A 21,244-nucleotide genomic window follows, 5' to 3' on the forward strand; every position below is an offset into this window, starting at 1 on the left:
GAAAAGAAAAACATCTATACTAAATTAATTGCTAAAAATTCTAAAATTAAAATATGTATGTGGTCTAAGTTAAGTTAAAGTAGTGTGCAGAGCACCAACTTGAGGTAAACTTACATCAGCTGTAGGCCAAAGATCTTTGATGACAGTTTCTATTCTTTTCACAACTTCTCGTCTCATAACTGCCTCTTCAGGACATGGGGACATAAAGTCATAAAAGTCAATTATTTCTTCATGGAGCCTATGGGAAGAATAAAAAAAAATCAATAGCAACAGAAAGAGAACCAAATGAGCTAATCTACTGGTGACTGTGGATGCTAATCTGGATTTGCAAGTAGAATATTTCAATTTCAGTTGCATAATTATTCTAGGATTCCATCTCCATTCATTTTTTCTAGAAGTTGAACAATAAAAGGATTATAAAGAATAACAATCAGCATAGTAAAATCATTTATATTGCTGCCTGGATAATCTCTTAATCTACTTCACCTCCTAAATATCTGCATCTTTCTGTGTACAGTAAGGTACTTCACAGTAAGTTTAACTATTGTCCTTGTTCATCAAAAATTGATGAACAGAAAAAAGGATATACTTAATTTAACAGTGTTTCCAAGCTGGAACAGTTTATAACATTCTTTGTGATCAATCCATTTAAAATCCGGATCTGAGATGAATAATCTATTTTAAAATTGCTTTTAAAAATAGATGACTGTCCCAACCTAATTTCTATTAATTGTTCTTCTACATTAAGTCTGCTCCTTGGGAAGCTGTGGCACAGGAAAGGAGCAATATCTTGTTAGCTGTAAACACCAGGGAAGGACATTTTCTCACTCACTCTTTTAATTGTGGAGAGGAAAGTTAAATGACTACTAATATTCTGTTTGCAGGAGAGGTTATCAGCCTTTCATGTCTCCACCATGCATTGTTTGTTAGATCCTCAGAGCCTGAGCTCATCTCCTTTGAATCAAGAAGCTGGAAAACATAATCTCTTGTGTTCAATGAAATTAGGAATTTCATTTGAGGTATGAAGCAGGGATAAGGACTGGAAGACCTGTCCTTGTGGAACCATTCCATCTCTTATCTCTCCAAAATGAGATTAGGGCTACAAAAGAGCAGACTTAAGAAAGTTAGTGGGATTTTGTCTAATGGGTTTGAGGAGGAAATTAAAAACTTGAGTACTGTACCAATGATGAGTACAGTGTAGTAAAAATGGTGGATCACTGAGGATGACTGATATGCATGTCTAAGCAATTCACATGAAGGTTTTCTGAAGAAGATGCTATCTGTTGGTACAAGACCACTAGATCTAAAGCAGCTGCCTGCAGCTACAGCCTGATAGTTGCTAGCCCTTTCTTCAACTCATCTATAGAAAATGCAATAATTCAGGGATCTCTATTGTAGTACCAAAGATTTCTGACTTTTGCATCATCACTCAAACATGTACCAAACCGTCCAAAAAAATATGGCCTTACATTGGTCTCCAATGTTGAACCTGAAGGTTTCAGGCTCACTTTGTTAATTTTTAGCATAGCTGTTGTTACTTTGAGTTTCAGTGCAACACCAGAACTTGAGATAGGATGTCTGAACATTTCAGTAATTACTGCAGTGTCCTGTCTGGTCTCCTTTAAAAGAAAGGAACATGGCCTCTTGGTCTAGAATGATTTGACTAGAATTTTCTAGTCCCTGAACAGCTTAACTTGAATGGCGCTTTGAAAAAATGCTGTATAAAGCATGTCCTTTCAACTATGGTACTATTAGGGCACTGATCCCCTCAGTTCTGTTGTCTTGAAATTGAGAGAAGAAACATTTCACCTGCCTATCATCTACTGTCATGAACAAGTCAATACAAAGGCATCTCCAAATTCTTGAAAAATTCTGCAGATGTCAAAGACATTTTCACTTTCTTCCACCCTAATTTGTTGATGATCCTTGTTGACTCATAACGGGACCATTATCCACTATGAGTCTTGGTCTACCTTGGAGGTTTCCCCCCCATCACCTAAGATTGGCATATTTGGTCATTTGGTCACAATTCCGAGTGGCATTCCCACTGCCAAATTGCCTGGAACTACTCTAGCCCTACTAATGCAGGGATTGAATTACCTTGCTTGGCAATGTTATATGCAACTGGGTTCAGCTGTTAATCTGATTCTGAAATGCAAGACTGAATCACTACAGTCCTCTTGCTCTGTAACCTTGCCAGCTTCGTATGTCCTAACATTCTACATACTAGCCTTTCCTGGCTTCAAAGTGCATTCAACGTATAAAGATGGACCTCTTGTGTTCTTAAATGAGCTGCCACTGCTTTGATAAATATATTGGGGGATTGTGCCAGCCTGAAAATGAGCACAGGTAATCTTCAACTTACCACCATTCATTTAATGACCATTCAAATTTACTCAGCACAGAAAAAAGTGACTTACAATCATTCCTCACATTTACGATGGTCATAGCATTCCCACAGTCATGTGATCAAACCTTGGGCACTTGGCAACCAGCGTATATTTATGACAACTGCAGTGTCCCCAAGTGATATGATCGTCATTTGAGACCTTCCCAGATGGGGAGAGGCTGACAAGCAAAAGTCAATGGTGGCAGCAACAACGGCATAAATTTATTTAATAACGGCGGCAAAAAAGGCCGTAAAATCAGGAGTGACTCACTTAACCACCTTACCTACCAAGGGAAATTCTGGTCTCAATTGTGTTCCTAAGTTAACCAGTATTCTGAACTGAAACAGAGCGCGCTCTCGTATGAAATCTACGAAGCTGCTAGTGGGAGATTCCAATTGAAATCTTTATATAAGTCTTTCAGAAACCTATGAATCTAGGAAAGTGGATGGCTTTCACTGTTGATTTCAGTGTCTTCATCCTCAAGTTTAAATGCCTAATAAGATTATTCTAAGACCCAAAGTTAAGGATAGCTTTCCAATATCTACTGTTCTTAGCAGTGTGAAAAAACCCCCACAATGAAGACATTTGAGGTATGCGATTTGTCATGAGACGTTCTTGGAGACATGTAATATTTATTTTATTTATTTCATCACCATTCACATCGATGATGATGGCTACTATTTGTATGCAAGCAAACAACCAGGTTCAAAGCATCAGTGACTCCACTGTTCAACCCTGGGCTACATATGTTCTAATGAATGTTGCTTTCCTGGTCTATTTATTGATGTCCTTTCTACCAGCTCTTCTGGGAGATCACATACACATAGCCTGAGATTCTGATAACTGAAATGGCTACATTTTTTTCTCCAAGAGGATTCCTAGTGGAATTTCCACTCACTGGGGACTATAAGCACTTTTCTTTCAGAACCGCTTATTGTGAAAATCAGTACAGGATTTTGATGCTACGGTAAATATAATTACCCATTCTATAGTCATTTGAGGTTTTTGCTATTAATAGAGCCTTTTTCTTGGCTGATTCTACCTACTCCCCCTTGGTTACTCTGTGTTGCCCTTTAGAGGAACCTCCCTAGACACAAGCTATTATTTTGCCCTTGCTTGAAGCTAAGTACCTAATTTATTAAGCACCATTGGACAAAAATAATAATAATGTCAAACAGTTTCTAATGTGGAGGTGCAGAATGCAGGAAAAACAATATCCTGAACCTAGGAATGGGTCTCAGGAATAAGTGATCTTCTATGCTGCTCAGGGCTTCTGAGGCTGCAATTTGAACATGAAATTGTAACCTTCTCCTTTCTCCGCTCACCTGTCTACCTATAAATAAGGTGATAAAGATGAATGGGACTTATTAGGTAAGCTTCTGGGAATGGAAAGAGATGGCTCTTTATGAACAAAAGTAAGAGGTTTGCCATCATTGGGTTAGAACAACTTCAAATTCTCTTCTTGAAAAAGAACAATAGACTTTAAGCTCACACAAGCAGCTGCTAGTGCCTAACCAAAATATCCCTACTTTCTAGTTCTTAAGCATTTATGCTGAATAGGAAAACTAATTTCGGCCTTCCCTTGTTTCTTCAGGATTGCATAGTAGCCAGAACCCAAATGAAGCTTATTCCCACTAAATTACAAAGTCCATACAGGTTGAGCTTGACTTGTGACCAAAATTGAGTCCAAAATTTCTGCTGCTGAGACAGTTGTTAAATGAATTTTGCTCCATTTTACAACCTTGCTTGTCACAGTTGTTAGGAGAATTGTTGCAGCTGTTAAGTTAGTAATGCGGCTGTTAAGCCAATCTGGCCCTCCATTAATTTTGTCAGAAAGTCTCAAAAGGTGATCACATGACCCTAGGACACTGCAATTGTAATACATACGAGTCAGCTGCCAAATGTCTGAGTTTTGATCACATGTCCATAGGGATATTGCAACAGTCCTAAGTATGAAAAACGGTCAGAGGTCACTTTCTTCAGGGCTACTGAAGATCTCATTGAGAGGAGAAAGCGGACCTGGCCTGCATCACGGAGACCTGGTTGGGCCAAGAGGGGGGTGTCCCCCTCTCAGAATTATGCCCACCAGGCTTCCAGGTGCTTCACCAGCCACGGGCCCAGGGCAGGGGCGGGGATGGTGGTGGTTATTATTAGGGAGAGTCTTTGTCCACGAGTGGCCACTATCCCTCAGATAGGCGGGTGTGAGTCTCTCCTTTTGAAGTGGGGTCCTGGAGTTCAGTTGGGCCTATTGATTATGTACCTGTCTCCCAGCTGCGTGTCAGCGGCCCTGCCCAAACTTCTCGATGTCTTGTCTGGGTTGGCAATTGAGTTCCCCAGGCTCATAGTTCTGGGGGACTTCAATCTGCCTTCCATCGGTGAGGTGTCTGAGTTGGCCTGGGAGTTCATGGCTTCCATTACGGCCATGGACCTGACTCAAATAATTCAGGACCCGACTCATAATGGAGGACACACACTCGACCTGGTTTTTATCTCTGGGCAGTGGATTAATGGTCTGGTTAGGGGAGAGTTAACCATCCAACCCCTGTCATGGTCCGATCATTTCCTTCTCTGGCTAGACTTTCAGTACGCCACCCCCCGCCGCTGGGAGGCAGAACTGACTAGGTGGTTCCGTCCCAGGCACCTGATGGACCCTGAGAGGTTTCAGACGGAGCTTGGGACATTTCCTGCTTCCCTTGCCCACGACTCAGCCGAGGCCCTAGTGGTGGCCTGGGAGAGGGCGGCTGCTGGGGCCTTGGATCGAGTTGTGCTTTTGCAGCCTCTGACCCGTCGCAGATCCCGGGTGTCCCCCTGGTTTACCAAGGGACTCCGAGAGATGAAGCGCCGGAAGACGCCTAGAGAGCTGTTGGAGGTCCAGCAGATCCGAATCTGATCGAACACAGCTAAGATCTTAAGTCTTACCCAGTGGTGATGGATGCAGCAAAGCATGTTTAGTTTTCCGCTCTCATTGCATCCGCAGATAACCGCCCAGCCACCTTGTTTAGAGTGACCCGCTCACAGCTTAATCAGGATTATCCCTTGCAAGGTAGGGCTGAGGAATTTGTACAGTATCTGTAAGACAAAATCGCTCAGATCCAGACTGGTTTGGACTCCAACTGGGCGGAATCTGGAGGAGTGGAGAGGGCAGGTCTTGGTTATACCATTTGGGGTGAGTTTGACCCTGTGTCTTTGGATGATGTGGACAGGATTATGCGTAGACTGAGCGTTACAACCTGTTTATTGGACCCATGTCCCTCCTGGCTAGTTTCGGCTGCTGGGGAGGTGACAGGGGGCTAATCAACTTCTTCCAGAATACTGCCTTATTCCTCATACCCAGTTTGTATGCATATAAAAAAGCTAGAATATAAAATATAATATCCATCAAAAGAAGCATTTACGAAAAAAGTATGACGGTTATACCTTTTATATAAAAACTTTCCAAAAAAACCACCCTGTATGTAGATAGTAAAATATACACATTGAATACAATATAAATACACTGCTAAATTATAAGCAAAAAAAAAAAGCTTGATAGATTTAAGTTTTATCATTTGTAAAATTTATTGACCGCCCATCTTATCACAATCTTACAGGCATTACTGAACCTTTCTTCAACTAAATATCTCAGCATGATGCACCAAGGATATAGTTTGGAAAGGTAGCACTATATTAAACTAACCATATATTCTACTTGTAAATTTGACTGTTAATACTCAACAGTAGTTTGCATTGGAAATCAATAGGAATTTAGGCCTTGGATAAAATATGAGACAGCTGCTTCAGAAAATTAAATATAAACTTGGGATATCACATTCAGATTTGGATTATATGTCCAAAGATAAATCAAAGAATGTTGTAATTTAATAATGTACATCAAGTACATCATTTTCCATGAACATAAGAAATATGATTGGTGCTACCAACACATTTATTTACCAGTTATGAATGCACTGAATGCTTGCAAAATTTTATGACACTCCTACTTTGTGCACAAGGAATCATACACATACTCAAAAACATATTTAATCCCCACTAATTGGCAAACTTTACTACTTAACTCATTACATCCTATCATCATCTTAAGATGTTTTAGGGGATAATGGTTGTGCTTGTTCAGAACATTCTTAAGAAAGTATTGTCTAGGTTCAAAACTAATTACAGCCCTGAATTAGTCTTAACTGGCCTGATATGTGGTTGTTGAACTCTCAATAATTTACAAGTGTTCTTTAATATGAGAATATTTTATTGCTTCTAGTTTATATTAAATTGTTTTAACACTGATAGGGTAAGACACTAGAACATGGGTGTCAAACTGCCGGCCTGCAGGCCGGACGTGTCATCCGGAAGCCGCACTCACCCCATTGCCGGCAATGACAAAACCATCCTGATACGTCGCGCGATGTCACGTGACGTCGCGAGTTTGACATGTCTGCACTAGAATATAAACTGAGAGCAAAGCCCATTCCTTACTGTAGCACTGATGATGTTACTTAGTTTGGGTAATGAAATGTCTACAAGAAAACAAGCAAGCTCAGGGAGCACCAAGAACCCAATTGTTTTTAAGGAACACTGTTTACTGTTTACTGTTAATGTACAGTTCTGTGGCTTTTTCAGGAGAGAGAATGATATAAAGTTGATATAATCTGGAGAGATGTTCTTGATACAGGTGCTTTGATTATGGAATTCCTTTCCTGTCTTACTTATATTAGAAAATGAATATAGATTATTCAGTCAACTAAAGATTTATTTTAATTACTAATGATTTTGGCTGTACTTAAGACACTGTCTCTTTTAATAAACTTTGCTTGCTATTATGGCTCTGTTTAGAATCGTAACTTTTTGAAACATTGTTTAGTTTTAACATTTTCATATTGTAATAGGGTGTTGGTTCTATCTTACTATGATATCAATTTTTGCTTTATTTTAATAGGTTTTTTACAAATATAATAAATAATTGCATAGTAGAGTATTAAAATTGAATATACAGGCTATGGTGTTTTTTAAAAACCCTCTATGCACTATATGGGATTAATTCTAATGGAAACACGAAATTGAAAACTTTGTCTCATCTCTTCCACTCTAAAAGTAATAGAAAACATTTAGTTTCTGTGTTTAAGGTTTTCTAGCATAATGGAAATATCTGCAAATATGAAAAATAGTACCCCTATTTTGTCCTTCCTTCTACCCTTTTCCCACAGGATTCTGCTATAAGATAATTGGATCTCTGCAACACTCACTCTTTCATACAATATCTGATTGCAGATCCCAATTGTTATTTCTCTAATGAGTAGTCAACTATGTTTGCCACTATGGGATTGTCATCACCATCTGTGAATGTAACAAATTCCATATTTAAAGAAATTTTCTCCATCTCAAGTATGGAGGGGAAAAACATAGTTTGATGTTATATGGTCAAATATAAAACTAACTACCGTAATATAGCTGGAAAGCCTTGGTAGTTTATAAGCAGACAAACAAGTACTGGCTTATCTTAAGGTTTAGGTTTAGCAGTTTAAGTTAGCTATTCAATTCTGGAAAAAAAGTATACTTAATTGACTGCAAGCTTTATAATAACTATAAGTCAAAGTATTTAATAATAATTTATTAAACTAATACACTGTCCAACTGTCAACTATTCTGTTCTGGGCCTAGGGAAGATTAAATTAGCTGAAGGTGAAAATACAATTCATCCTTGAAAACTTCTCATTTAGCTATCTTTTACTAACTAGTTAGCAATAAGCTATTTAAAAATAGTTCACATAATTTATTAGGGAAAAGTGGTCTCTCTCTTCCACCACCACTGTTGGGGTCTAGGGCTAAGAGATAGTGACTGGCCCAGACACCCAGCCAACTTCTGTGCCCAGGGGAGGACTAAAACTTTGCACCTAGTCAAGCATCTTAAACCACGTCACACTGGCTCTTATAAGTGCACTGCATGCAATAGTATCAACAGTAATAATTTTGAGATAATTATCGCTAGGATATTTACAATTTCTAAGTAACAGGAGAAAATAAACATATCTGGTCAAGCATAATCCAAATCTAAAAATAAAACAATGGTTTTACCCACTTGTAGGTCAAATCAAAAACAAAATCTTTTTCATCTCATTTTTTTCCTTCACTTTCGGCAAACACACAGAGCAGTGCTATAAAAAAAATAAGCTGAAGAACGTTGCCATATGTTATGGCTGTTTAGCTTTCAGTGCTTATAATTATGCTCTGGACCCCATCAGTCAAAGAACTGCTGCCATGGCTGCTGCTCTTTGGAACATCTTATCCACTGGGATGAGATCGACTTCAATCCTTGATCTTCCCTAAGGACCTGAAGACCTGGCTCTGCTATATGGCTTGGGGCTCCAATTGGGGAGCATCACACTGGAGGTGGTTGATTAATTAAGATGCAATCATCCTCCTGTGCACCCTGATCCCTCCTTTTCGATTTTTTAACTATAATACTATTTTTGATTGTAATTTCCATTTTTATTGTTTTAGAAATATTTATCTTTTATGATTTTAATGCTTTAAATGCATTTTTAAGCCACCCGGTCACTTTAAAATGGTATGGGCAGCAAATAAATTTAACAAATAAATCATGCATTGCAAAAATCGCTTGGAGGTGGGAGATATATCTAATGTAATCTACCAGATCCTCTGCATGGATTGCCCTTGTGACTTATGTAGGACAGATGGGGAGGAAGCTAATCACTAGATTACAAGAACACAAGTGATTGGTCAGATAAGGAGAACTGAACTCATTGGTAGCTTCACACTGCAATGAAGAAGGACATACATTCAATTTTGCAGCTACTAAGTTTGTTGGATGAACAAGTACAAAATCAGCCAAGGAAATAATTGAAGTCTGGGAAATGAGCCCTTGTCAGTCAACAGGAGCGCTTTTTTATCGCTTTTTTATCAAGTATTTAGGAGGGGAGGGCTTGGCAGCACAAGGAAACAACAGCCAATGATTTAATAGCCAGCCATCAATACCTATCAACAACTAAAAAACCCCACATAACCATACATAGAATAGCGCAAAGCACACATTTTGCTAGCGAGAAGTTCCCCGAGGATGGACTCCTGCATGAGTCTGAAAGCTCAGAAGACTAAACCTTTGGTCCCAGTCACCAACCCAGATTGGATCCTGCAACATTATCCTGGGACACATATATTTGCCTTCATTTGAAAAAAAAATACTTTTAAAGTGTCAAATAATACCAAACCATTAAAAATTAATGTGACCTATCATTACAGTGAAGCCAGGAAGGAAAGAGTTATTTATAAACATTGTGAGCAAAATTATGTTAACTATGCCATAAGAATCAAGAAATACTAAAAGAAACAATCTTGAAACTAGGTAATAAAAGCAATACATAGAAAGTTAATAATTCCACAATTATATTGACACTCAATTGTGTAACTCTGCTCTTAGCTGACCAAGTGTTTGTCAAGGTTTTGGCCCAATGCCTGGATGTTATAGATGACTGAATGGAGATCAGGCTTCAGCTCAACCCTAATAAAACCTGTGGTTGGAGTCCCTAATTCTAGTGGAGATTTTTCTGTATTTGGCCCCAGGAAGGGGATTTATACTTCCCCACTTAGAACTGCATGTAATTTTGGGGCTCTTCTGGATTCATAGTTCTTGCTTCAGCAGATGGCAGCTGTGGCCAGAAGGACTTTCATACAACTTTGTTTCGTGTACCAATTGTACCATTCCTGATTTGGCAAGTCCTGTTTGTAATCAGTCATGCTTTATTGCTACCAAATTACAGTGCAATTCACTAAACATGGAGTTACCCTTGTAAACCATCAAGAAGCTAAAATTATTCCACAATAAAGCAACCCAGGTCCTCATGGGCATACCACCGTACATCCACTTAAATACTTCATGAACTGCTCTAGCTCCCACTAGGCTTCTGAGTCCAATGAAAGTTACCGATAATCACACATAATGCCCTATGTAATACAGGGGACTAGGGTACCTGCAGGACCATCTTTCTCAGATTATTTTCTACTGTCCCACATGTTCTCATAGGAAGGACTCACCTCAGATTCCTTCACTGAAACAATACCACCTAATAGGACAAAAGAGGTGTGCCTTTTCCAGTGCAACACCTACCTCTTCCTTCCTCCAGCATATATTTAATCCCAATCTTACTGGCTTCTGGAAAGATAGTAAAAACTTGGTTTCCCAGCATATTGGGCACAGGGTAACAGAAGACCCCACCTACGGCTGGAATTTTAATTGAGCCTCGATTTTTCCTTCTTTCTTGAACCAAAACATTTTAAACCGACGTATGCCACACAGAATCCAAGCTATGTTACCATATGAATTTATTAAATAACCAATAAATTGGAGTTTTTGTGGTTATACTTACAGACCTAGCATGAGTTGTTTATATTGTTTTTAATAATAGCAAGAGTAATGGCACCCCTGGATGCAATCTGAAATCATCTGGAGCACTACTTGAACACAATCGGCATTGACAAAAACACCATCTAGTTAATTACAAAGGCAGCTTTATCTGGAATAGCTTACATTCTGGATAATACCTTACAATCAAACAATAACATCTGAATATCCCATGTTCTTGGGAAGGACTCAAATGTCAAATCTAGTCTATCTATCTGGTTGACAGTGTGACCAATCATAACTTAAATTTCTATGTCACCCAAGTATAATAGAAGTTTGCTTTAGATAACACTCCAATGAGGACATTGTATATTTTACTTTTTTACACATACTAAACTTTCCAATACAAATTAGAATTTTCAAAAGCCCATGTGGCCAGTTAGGTATTCAAAAAGTGTCTTAGGAATTACACTTAAAATACACTTTTAATTACACTGAAACCTACATGTGAAACATTACTCCTGAATATACGTTTTCAGGGAAAGCAGGTTATAATAGTGATGGCGAACCTTTTAGAGATCGAGTGCCCACACTGCAACCCAAAATCCATTTATGTATCGTCAGGTGCTGGGTGGGTGTGGCCCATTGGGTGGGCATGGCTGTGTTGGTAAAGGCAGACTGGGTGGGACTAAAAAGTTCAATCAATCAATTCCAACTTTGCGAGATCTTTTTTTCCCCCTGAGAAGTTGAAATTGATTGATTGAACTTTTTTTTTTGCACAGGGTGGCAGAGGCCTAAAGTGAAAAGGTTTTATAAAACCCAGCTGAAGGCCTAGGACTGGGGTGACAGCACGCATGCCCACAGAGAGGGCTCTGCATGCCAGCTGTGGCACACGTGCCATAGGTTTGCCACCACGGTTATAATACCTTGTTTATGTTTTAGACATCATATCTAAGTACACAGGTAGTCCTCAGCTTAGGATCAGTGTTGTGACAGACCCTCTGAAAAAGTACTTACAACCCAATTCCAAAGTTCCAATAGCCACTACCTTTTCCACAGTCACATGACCCCAGTTCAGGCGCTCATCACCAGTTGACAGCCATCTTACTGTCACCTCATCACAATTCCCATTTTTGCCAAAAACTGAAGTTCACATCCAATTTTTGGCAAAAATCTAAGGTAGCAAAAAAAATGGGTTCCCTTAAGAACTGATTCAAAACAGGGTCAGTCATGTGATACCCTGAATTTACAATCGCCACAAGTTATGACAACGATGGACAGACTCCTTTACAATTTAAGTCAAAGACTACCTTTATGCTTATAAAAAAAATTAATATGCATTGGGAACAGAATCTTGAATTGAGAAGTATAGAGGACGAACCAACCTCTTCCAGGCTTCATCAACTACTCCAAATTATCCCTCCAAAAGTACTTCCCCGCCAACAAACAGCAACATACTACAAATACTATCTATAACAGGGGTCTTCAAACTTGGCCCTTTTATGACTTGTGGACTTCAACTCCCAGAATTCCTCAGCCAGGCATGCTAGCTGAGGAATTCTGGGAGTTGAAGTCCACAAGTCATAAAAGGGCCAAGTTTGAAGACACCTGATCTATAAGAATAACCCAGAGAGGAAAAGCCTAGCCAGGGGTCTTCAAACTTGGCCCTTTTATGGCTTGTGGACTTCAACTCCCAGAATTCCTTAGCCAGGCATGCTAGCTGAGGAATTCTGGGAGTTGAAGTCCACAAGTCATAAAAGGGCCAAGTTTGAAGACACCTGATCTATAAGAATAACCCAGAGAGGAAAAGCCTAGCCAGGGGTCTTCAAACTTGGCCCTTTTATGGCTTGTGGACTTCAACTCCCAGAATTCCTTAGCCAGGCATGCTAGCTGAGGAATTCTGGGAGTTGAAGTCCACAAGTCATAAAAGGGCCAAGTTTGAAGACCCCTGGCCTAGCCTTTCTCTCCCATCGCAACCCCATCATTCCAATGCAAATCGAGTCTTCTTGCTGGCAGAAAGAAGAAAGTCCGTTCCCCCCCCCTTATTTCCTCCTCGACATCTGACCGCTTCGGCTCAAATTCGGAAGATCACAGTACCGACAGGACAAACTGAAATGGCAAAAATGAGAAATGTACGGCCACGTGCGCCGGTTAGAAACCCCCCCCGCCCCCGAAGATACTCACCCTTGTATACCTGAGCTGTATTGCCTATGTTTCCAAGGCGTGCCTAGAGCCAGGGTGCACCCGGCCTGCGCTGGAGAGGCCGGGCCGCTTTCGCCACCTAAGGCGGTCGTCCCGCTGTGGACGGTGCCGACCCAGCCGCCCGAGAGCAGATAGTTCATCCCATACGTGCTGGCCTTGTTCTCTCGTTTCCTGCGTCCCGGGTGGTACTGATGGTCGAGGTGGTGGTGATGGTGGTGGTAGTAATGGGGATGGGGAGAAGGGGCGGTAACGGCCACGCCGGAGGCCCGCGGGGCCTGCCCTCCTTCCTCCTCCTCCTCCTCCTCCTCCAGCTCCTCTCGCTTCCCTGAATTCGCTTCAGCGGCGCTTGCCAAAATTTTACCCGAGGCCGCCGGCGGCGGCCCAATTCCGGGCCGGACGCAGGAGGGCGACGAAGAAGAAGAGACACCCCCGGGGCTGTCAGCGCCCGACTCGGCCGAGGAGGAGGAGGAGAAGGAGGAGGAGGAGAAGGAGGCGGACGGGGCCTTCTGGAGGAGCAGCAGGCGAGGCGCTCGTCTTTCCCCGCTCTGGGCAGGGAGAAGGCGCAGGGAAGCCGGCTTGGAGATCAGCGGAGGAGACGACACAGGTCCGCCAGCGGCAGCAGCAGCGGCGGCAACAACAACGGCAGCGGCCTCGGAACAGGGCGGCGGAGGCGCCGCCGCCGCCGGGCTAAACCGGCAAAAGGAATAGCGGCTGGCGGCCGTCGGCGGGAAGGCAGGCGAAGACGACGAGGACGGCGAAGAGCCGCCGGCGGCGGCGCCGCCGCCGGTCCGGCCTTGCGAGGTCTCCCAGATCTGCATCCAGAGCGCATTGGCGGGGCCTTTCTGCTCGGGCTGGATCCAGGCAACCCGGGGATCCATCCATCCGGCCCTGCCTTGCAGCCGGTTCCGACGGCCCGTCAGACACGCGCCTGGAAGAGGAGGGGCGGCGGCAGCAACGGCATCTGAGGCGGGGCGTTTAGGCTGGAGAAAGAGGCGGACGACGCCAACGGACTGGACCCCGTGCAACCCCCGCTTCGCGGCCCCCCCTTCTTAAAATCAACGCTGCGCCTGCGCAGTGGCAGTTTTCCACGAGGACAGCTCTCTTCGATCCTCCCTGATTAAAGAGAAAACTTACAACAGGCGCGTTTACCAGAGCGACGGTCGGATTGCTGGGAAACGAAACTTCCGAGATGCGATTTTTTTTTTCCTTCTTCTTCTTCTTTTTCTTCCTCTTGGGGGCGAAAGCGTCTGTAAAGCAACATTTTAAGACGTTCGCCGGTCAAAGCAGCTGCTTTTTGCCAGTTAGGGATCGGAAAGTATGAGCAAAGAATGCAATGCAAGTTTCATTAAAACTCGATTTGTTTCTTCGATAACGAAAAGTTAGGCAAACTTAAAACGCGCTCAAGACGACCCAGTACGTTGTAACAAAAGAGCAAAAGGCAGCTTACTACATTCCTTTTTCAATCGGGCGACCTTTGATGTGTCGAAATACAAGATCCCAAATTCCTAGCCAGATTCTAACACATCTGGAAGACAGCTTTTGGGGAAGGCTAAGTCGCTTAAATTATTACCTAAATATTACTTAAATTATTACTGGGAGCCCAATTCCAGCGGTCCTTTAAATTCCACATAGATGTTTGACCGAGAAATGGTCTATTTGAAGACCTATTGCCAAGCCATGTAAGGAGAGGAAACCTGCAACAAGCCCTCTCTTGATGATAGGACCTAATAGGAATATTCAATTTTGGTAAGGCATTACCTGATGTATCCTGCAGTTATAAATGGCCATTAAAGGATTTAAAGGTAATAACTTCTGAATTTGGTCCAGCAGCCTTCTGGTGGTGGATTCAGTGATTCTAAAATAGGTGTTATTTTAGCCAAATGGGTGTGGCGTATCAGAAGTTTAGCCAAACCTTTTGTGCCAGGTGTAGTTTTGGGCCATTTATAAAGGCAACCCCATCTGGCATATGTTACAGTATTGATTAAACTGTCAAACTCGCAATGTCACATGATGTCGCACAATGTTTTGGGACTTTTTTCCATTGCCGGCAATGGGTGGGCGCAGCGCGGCTTCTGGATGACGCGTCCGGCCCATGGGCCGGCAGTTTGACATCCTGGGTATTGCAACTGGAGCAACTTGGTTCAGGTAGTGCAACAACTGGTGTACTAGCCACAGTGTGTAAGGCTATCTTAGCCATGACTTCTGCTTGCTGTTTAAACAGGACCTGAGAATCCAGGAGACCCCTAGGTCACAAACCAACACCTTTTGGAAGTGTATAATCCTATCCAGAGCAACAATGAGAGCCAACGTTAGTAGATTGCCCTTGTATTGATGGATGACAAACAACTCCATCTCAATAAAATTTAATCTGACCTTGTTTATCCATCCAGATCGTCATGGCCTATTGGCATTTTTAATTTTGAAAGGATACCTACTATGTCTGGTAAAATAATTTTTAAATATTATCTTATTTCACAACTTGGGAAGATCCATGGCAATAATACTAGAATAGATTTCCATAATGTCAAATGCGATTTGGAGTTACGTGGGAATGAGAGAATCGAGAAAAAACAAGAACAGGAACTTTTCCGAATTTAGCAAGATCAATCCTAGTATGTTTTGTAAATTATATACCTGCAAATAATTTGTGATATGATAGATATCCTGTTATTAGTAGTTTGTGACTGGATTGTGAATCCAGTCTGTAGACGAGATGCTTATTTTAATTTTTTTTTCCAAATTTTAGAAATAGTCCCACAATAGGATTAGTTTTATTTTATTTTTCTATTCATTAAAGACTGGAATATGATCATTTCAATTTTTTTAACTTTGCATTTTAAAATGCTTTCCTGTTCGATTTTAACTGTAACTATGCAAGAATTAAAATTCACCAGGCTCATAGAAAACTAGCTAACATTTAGTTAGAAGTTAAGCTAGTAAGGAGTACCTCAGGGATCACCTGCTGCCGGCGTCAACTTCCCTCCGCCCTGTGCGTTCCCACAGAGAGGGCCTCCTCAGGGTGCCACCGGTCAGAGAATGTCGGCTGGTGGCCCCCAGGGGGAGGGCCTTCTCTGTGGGCGCCCCGGCCTTATGGAATCAGCTGCCGGTTGAGCTCCGGATGGCACCTTCCGATGCGGTCTGAAGACCTATCTATTTGAACAAGCCGGCCTGGCCTGATGGGGGATGTGTTGGGGTTTTATTGCGGATTTTTATATTACTATCTATTGTTTTAGCTCGGGCTCCTATTTAATTCTCTTTTAATTTTTGTACTCTGTATTTTTATATGTGCCCTGTTCACCGCCCTGAGTCCTTCGGGAGAAGGGCGGTATACAAATATAATAAACCTAAACCTAAATTTATCACAAAGTGACTTAGTTCTTTACACATAAGTGTCCAGCCAGTACCCAGCCCTTGATGAAGCAGAATAAAAAGCCCATCCTTTAGGAATGATCATTCTGTATGTACAACTATAAACATCCTGAGCTGTGGCCTGCTCTATTTTGTCTGTATCATTGGGCAGATTCCAGCAGTTGTTCTAAAACTGATCAGTTCATGAAAACATCTGTCCTCCATCCCAAGTCAGGCTTGCTATGTCAGCCCAGCGGTTAATATATATTTGTACAATTAGTTGCTTGCCAAAGGAAAAAAAATGAAACAGATTTGAAAAACAAGGAAAGTGTATGTGGCTATACAGCTAACACAAAGACAGAAAGGAAATACAAACTACTGGTTTTTTCCCTCACCCAAATTCTCAGTCTACTAAATTGCAATCTTGTTATAATTACAGCAATTAGACATTTGGCTCAGTTAAACTCTGAAAGGGGTTGAAAGGGAAAGGAGGATGAGTTTTTTGTGTCCGTGCTTTTCTGTGTGTGCTTGGTGGGAAGAGAAGTTAACTTTCATGGAGAGCATTGTAGGTGCCCATACATCAATGCCATGAAGAGTGAAGAGGAAAGGAAGGAAATGTGCTCTAAAACTGATCTTATTATATCTGACCCTCAGATACTGTGTTCTAAGAAAGGAAAAACATTTTTTTTAAATCACTGGGGCTATGGATGTGTATTAAAAAATCCTGTTTCTTTAACTACAAATTGTCAAATGGAAAAGCCAGTTTACACATATATGAAGGAGTCTATCATATAAATAAGGGACGCGGTGGCTCAGTGGGTTAAGATGCTGAGCTTGTCGATCAGAAGGTCGGTAGTTTGGCGGGTCGAATCCCGAGTGCCATGTAACAGAGTGAGCGCCTGTTACTTGTCCCAGCTTCTGCCAACCTAGCAGTTCGACAGCACGTAAAAATGCATGTAGAAAAATAGGGACCACTCCGGTGGGAAGGTAACAATGTTCCATGCGCCTTTGGCGTCTAGTCATGCTGGCCACATGACCACAGAGACGTCCTCGGACAAGCGCTGGCTCTTCGGCTTTGAAACGGAGATGAGCACCGGCCCCTAGAGTCGGAAACGACTAGCACGCATGTTGGGGGGAAACTTTACCTTTACCTTTTTATCATATAAATGGCATGCAAATAGCCAAATAGCCAGGGAGGAGGGCCAACGAAGCCCTTAAGAGCTGCCATATTTATGCAGGAAAACTCATAATATAATGTACAAACCAGGTCAGAATGTAGCCTGGAAATAGTTTTTGAATTCATTAGAGAAAGAAAATGTTTGCTGGAGATGTAGCAAAAAAGAGCAATCCTTGTGCTTCTTCCTCTGCCTTAATAACTCAGGACCACGTGCCAAAGCAATAAAACAGAAAGATTTCCATAAGAACACGATATGATGTACCACAAATACCCCACCACCTCTGTTTTCATCTCTCTGTCTCACTTTTTATATTTGAGAAAAAAGAAAATAGTGTTTGGTATGGCAAGCCACCTCCTGCGGCTAGACTTCCCCCTTGCCACCCCCCACCGTGGGTGCACGGTGCCAGTCAGATGGTACCGCCCTAGGCGCCTAATGGACCCTGATAAGTTCCAGGCAGTGCTTAGGGACACGTATGCACCCCCTGCCCACAGCTCGGCGGATGCCTTAGTGGAAGCCTGGGAGAAGGCAGCCACGGAGGCTCTGGACCGAGTTGTACCCTTGCGGCCTCTGACCCGGCGCAGATCCCAGCGAGCCCCATGGTTCACCGAGGAGCTCCGGGAGATGAAGCGTCGGAGACGGGGCCTAGAGAGCCGTTGGAGATCCAGTCGATCCGAATCCGACCGATTGCGACTAAGAATCCTCACCAGGTCTTATCTCGCTGCGATAAGGGTGGCAAAATCCAACTACTTTTCCACCCTCATCGCGTCCGCAGATAATCGCCCGGCTGCCTTGTTCAGGGTGACTCGCTCCCTACTAAACCAAGAGGTGAGGGAGGAACCCTTGCAGGGTCGAGCCGAGGAATTTGGTCAATATCTGCTGGATAAAATTGCTCGGATTCGAACTGGCCTGGACTCCAACTGGGCTGAGATGGAAGAACAAGACATGGTCAGTCTTGTCGACGTCATCTGGGAAGAATTTGATCCTGTAACTCCTAAGGAAGTGGACAGGATTATGAGAAGGTTGAGCTCCTCCACATGCTTACTGGACCCGTGCCCTTCCTGGCTGGCCTATGCAGCTCGAGAGGGGACACGAGGCTGGTTCCTAGCGGTCATCTCTGCTTCTCTGAGTGAGGGTCACTTCCCCACCGCCTTGAAGGAGGCGGTGGTGAGACCTCTCCTCAAGAAGCCCACCTTGGACCCATCCTCTTTGAATAACTTTCGTCCAGTCTCCAATCTTCGCTTCCTTGCGAAGGTTGTTGAGAGCGTGGTGGCGCACCAACTTCCTCAGATCCTGGATGAAGCGGTTTATCTAGACCCGTACCAATCGGGTTTCAGGCCGGGCTACAGCACGGAGACGGCATTGGTCGCTCTGATGAATGATCTCTGGAGAGCCCGGGACAGGGGCCATTCCTCTGTCCTAGTCTTATTAGACCTCTCGGCGGCTTTCGATACCATCGACCATGGTATCTTGCTGCGACGCCTCAGGGGACTGGGAGTGGGAGGCACGGTTCTGCGTTGGTTCTCCTCCTTTCTCCAGGGTCGCTCGCAGTCGGTGCTGACAGGGGGACAGAGGTCGACCCCGAGGCCTCTCGCTTGCGGAGTCCCTCAGGGGTCGGTCCTCTCGCCTCTCCTGTTCAACATCTACATGAAACCGCTGGGTGAGATCATTCACAGTTTTGGAGTAGGGTACCATCAGTATGCTGATGACACCCAGCTTTTTATCTCAACTCCAAATAATATCAGTGATGCCCTAGACGTGATGTCCCGCTGCCTGAAAGCGGTCCGGGAATGGATGGGGAGAAACAGGCTTCAACTGAACCCGGACAAGACTGAATGGCTGTACGTACCGGCAAGCCAGGATATTCAGAACGTCCCACTGCTTAACATTGGGGACAAGTTACTTCCACCTGTTGATAGGGCCCGCAACCTGGGTGTCCTCCTAGACTCGCAGCTCTCCCTGGAAGACCACATAGGAGCTGTGACCAAGGGGGCCTTCTCCCTGGTTCGACTAGTTCGCCAACTACGGCCTTATCTGGACCTGGATTCCTTACGTACAGTCACCCATGCCCTTGTGACCTCTCGCCTAGACTATTGTAACGCTCTCTACATGGGGCTGCCCTTGAGATCCACTCGGAAGCTTCAACTGGTGCAAAGTGCGGCGGCACGGACACTCTTGGGAGCCTCCCGATACTCCCATATCACACCTCTCCTCCGTGCGCTGCACTGGCTTCCGGTTGCCTTCCGTGTGAAGTTCAAGGTGCTAACAATGACATACAAAGCCCTACATGGCATGGGTCCGGACTACCTACGGGAGCACCTTCTGCCAATGTCAGCACCCCACCGTCCTGTGCGCTCCCACAGAGAGGGCCTCCTCAGGGTGCCACCGCTCAAGGAATGTCGGCTGGTGGCCCCCAGGGGGAGGGCATTCTCAGTTGGTGCGCCAGCCCTCTGGAACAGCTTACCAACCGAAATCCGGATGGCCCCTGACCTCCGTACCTTCCGTCGCGACTTAAAAACTTTCCTGTTCCAGCAGTCCGGCCTGGCATGATAGCGTTAATTGGGGTCCCAGTTTGTTTTCATTAGTGTTTCTTATTATTTTATTGTTCAATCTGTATACATTCCTTCCTCTGTACACCGCCCCGAGTCCCTCGGGAGAAGGGCGGTTTATAAAAACTAATAAATAAATAAATAAATAAGTAGATAACCCCTCCCTAAATCTGCTTTTCCTGGAAAAATAAATTGTCAGCCAGCTGTAGAAAAAGATAATGATTTATTAACCTTGCATGCTGCCCAATGCCCAATGACTCTGGGAGGCTCACAACACTCAAAACAAGGGATGGCAATAAAGCTAATAAAAGATGGCAAGAACAACGGACCAGATGGAAAGAAGCAAGGTGCTTTACTTTCCCTTCTCAAAGTCCTGGGTGAAGAGCCAGGTTTTTATGGCTCTTCCAAACAACAGCAGAATGGGGCCCATCTGGATCACAGCGAGAACTGCTTTCCAGAGGGCAGGCACCTCTTCCAAGAAGGGGTGCTTTCAGGGTCCTGATGGATAACGTTATTTAATTGATGGAACCCAAGTGCATCAAATCTGTAAGATCAAATTGGCTGAGCAGATGTTATGGAAGACAGGCAGTTCCTAAAGCAACCTGGCCTTATACCATGTAGAGCTTTATAAGTAATGACCAGCAACTTAAATCATACCCAGAAACAAACTGGCAGCCGGAGAGCTCGTGAAGCAGAGGTCTTACATGGGCATACTCAGCAAGTCCATTGCTGCTTACCCCATTGCATTCTGAACCAGCCGAAGCTTCAAGGTGGCCTTCAAGGACAGCACCATGTAGTCAAGTCACAAGGTCACTAGAGTGTGACAAATTGTCTGAATGACCCTGTGAAGGGCACAACTGGCACACCACGTAGAATTGCAAAGGCCTTCGTAGCCACAGCTGGCACTTGTTCATCAAGCAAGGAGCTACAAGTCCAGGAAGAACCCCAGAATGTGTACCAAACTTGAAGGGGGAGGGCTGCTACATCATCCAAGATCAAAGAGTATCCCCCAAATCTGGGCAGCTCAAGCACCTGTACCCACAGCCACTCAGTTTTGAGAGGAGTGTGTCAACAGATATCTTCTATAATGTAACAAAATCACAGAACTCTGATTTTAATGATGGTAGTCCAAGGGAGAGTACTTCCCTGTCATAAAAGCTGTTGTTTTTATGTTGATAAAATTTGAAAGGTAGAACGGAATGCTCTAATTCTAAACACTGCTATTAATTTTTT

General features: G+C 43.4%; 1 protein-coding gene across 3 annotated transcripts in view; it reads right to left on the reverse strand.

Annotated features, from left to right (window-relative positions):
* Positions 1 to 14,137, reverse strand: part of TENT4A (terminal nucleotidyltransferase 4A) — a 39,566-nt gene extending 25,429 nt beyond the window's left edge. For all 3 annotated transcript variants that reach the window (XM_083360629.1, XM_083360628.1, XM_083360627.1), the window contains exons 1-2: positions 12,922 to 14,137; positions 115 to 238 (exon numbers count right to left, since the gene is read on the reverse strand). In XM_083360629.1, coding sequence (XP_083216755.1) covers positions 115 to 238; positions 12,922 to 13,817 — 1,020 coding nt within the window. In that variant the 5' untranslated portion in view covers positions 13,818 to 14,137. The remainder of the gene's footprint in view (positions 1 to 114; positions 239 to 12,921) is intronic.
* Positions 14,138 to 21,244: the final 7,107 nt, after the last annotated feature.

Source organism: Vipera ursinii (assembly GCF_947247035.1).
Source record: "Vipera ursinii genome assembly, chromosome: 3".
Classification (NCBI taxonomy): domain Eukaryota; kingdom Metazoa; phylum Chordata; class Lepidosauria; order Squamata; family Viperidae; genus Vipera; species Vipera ursinii.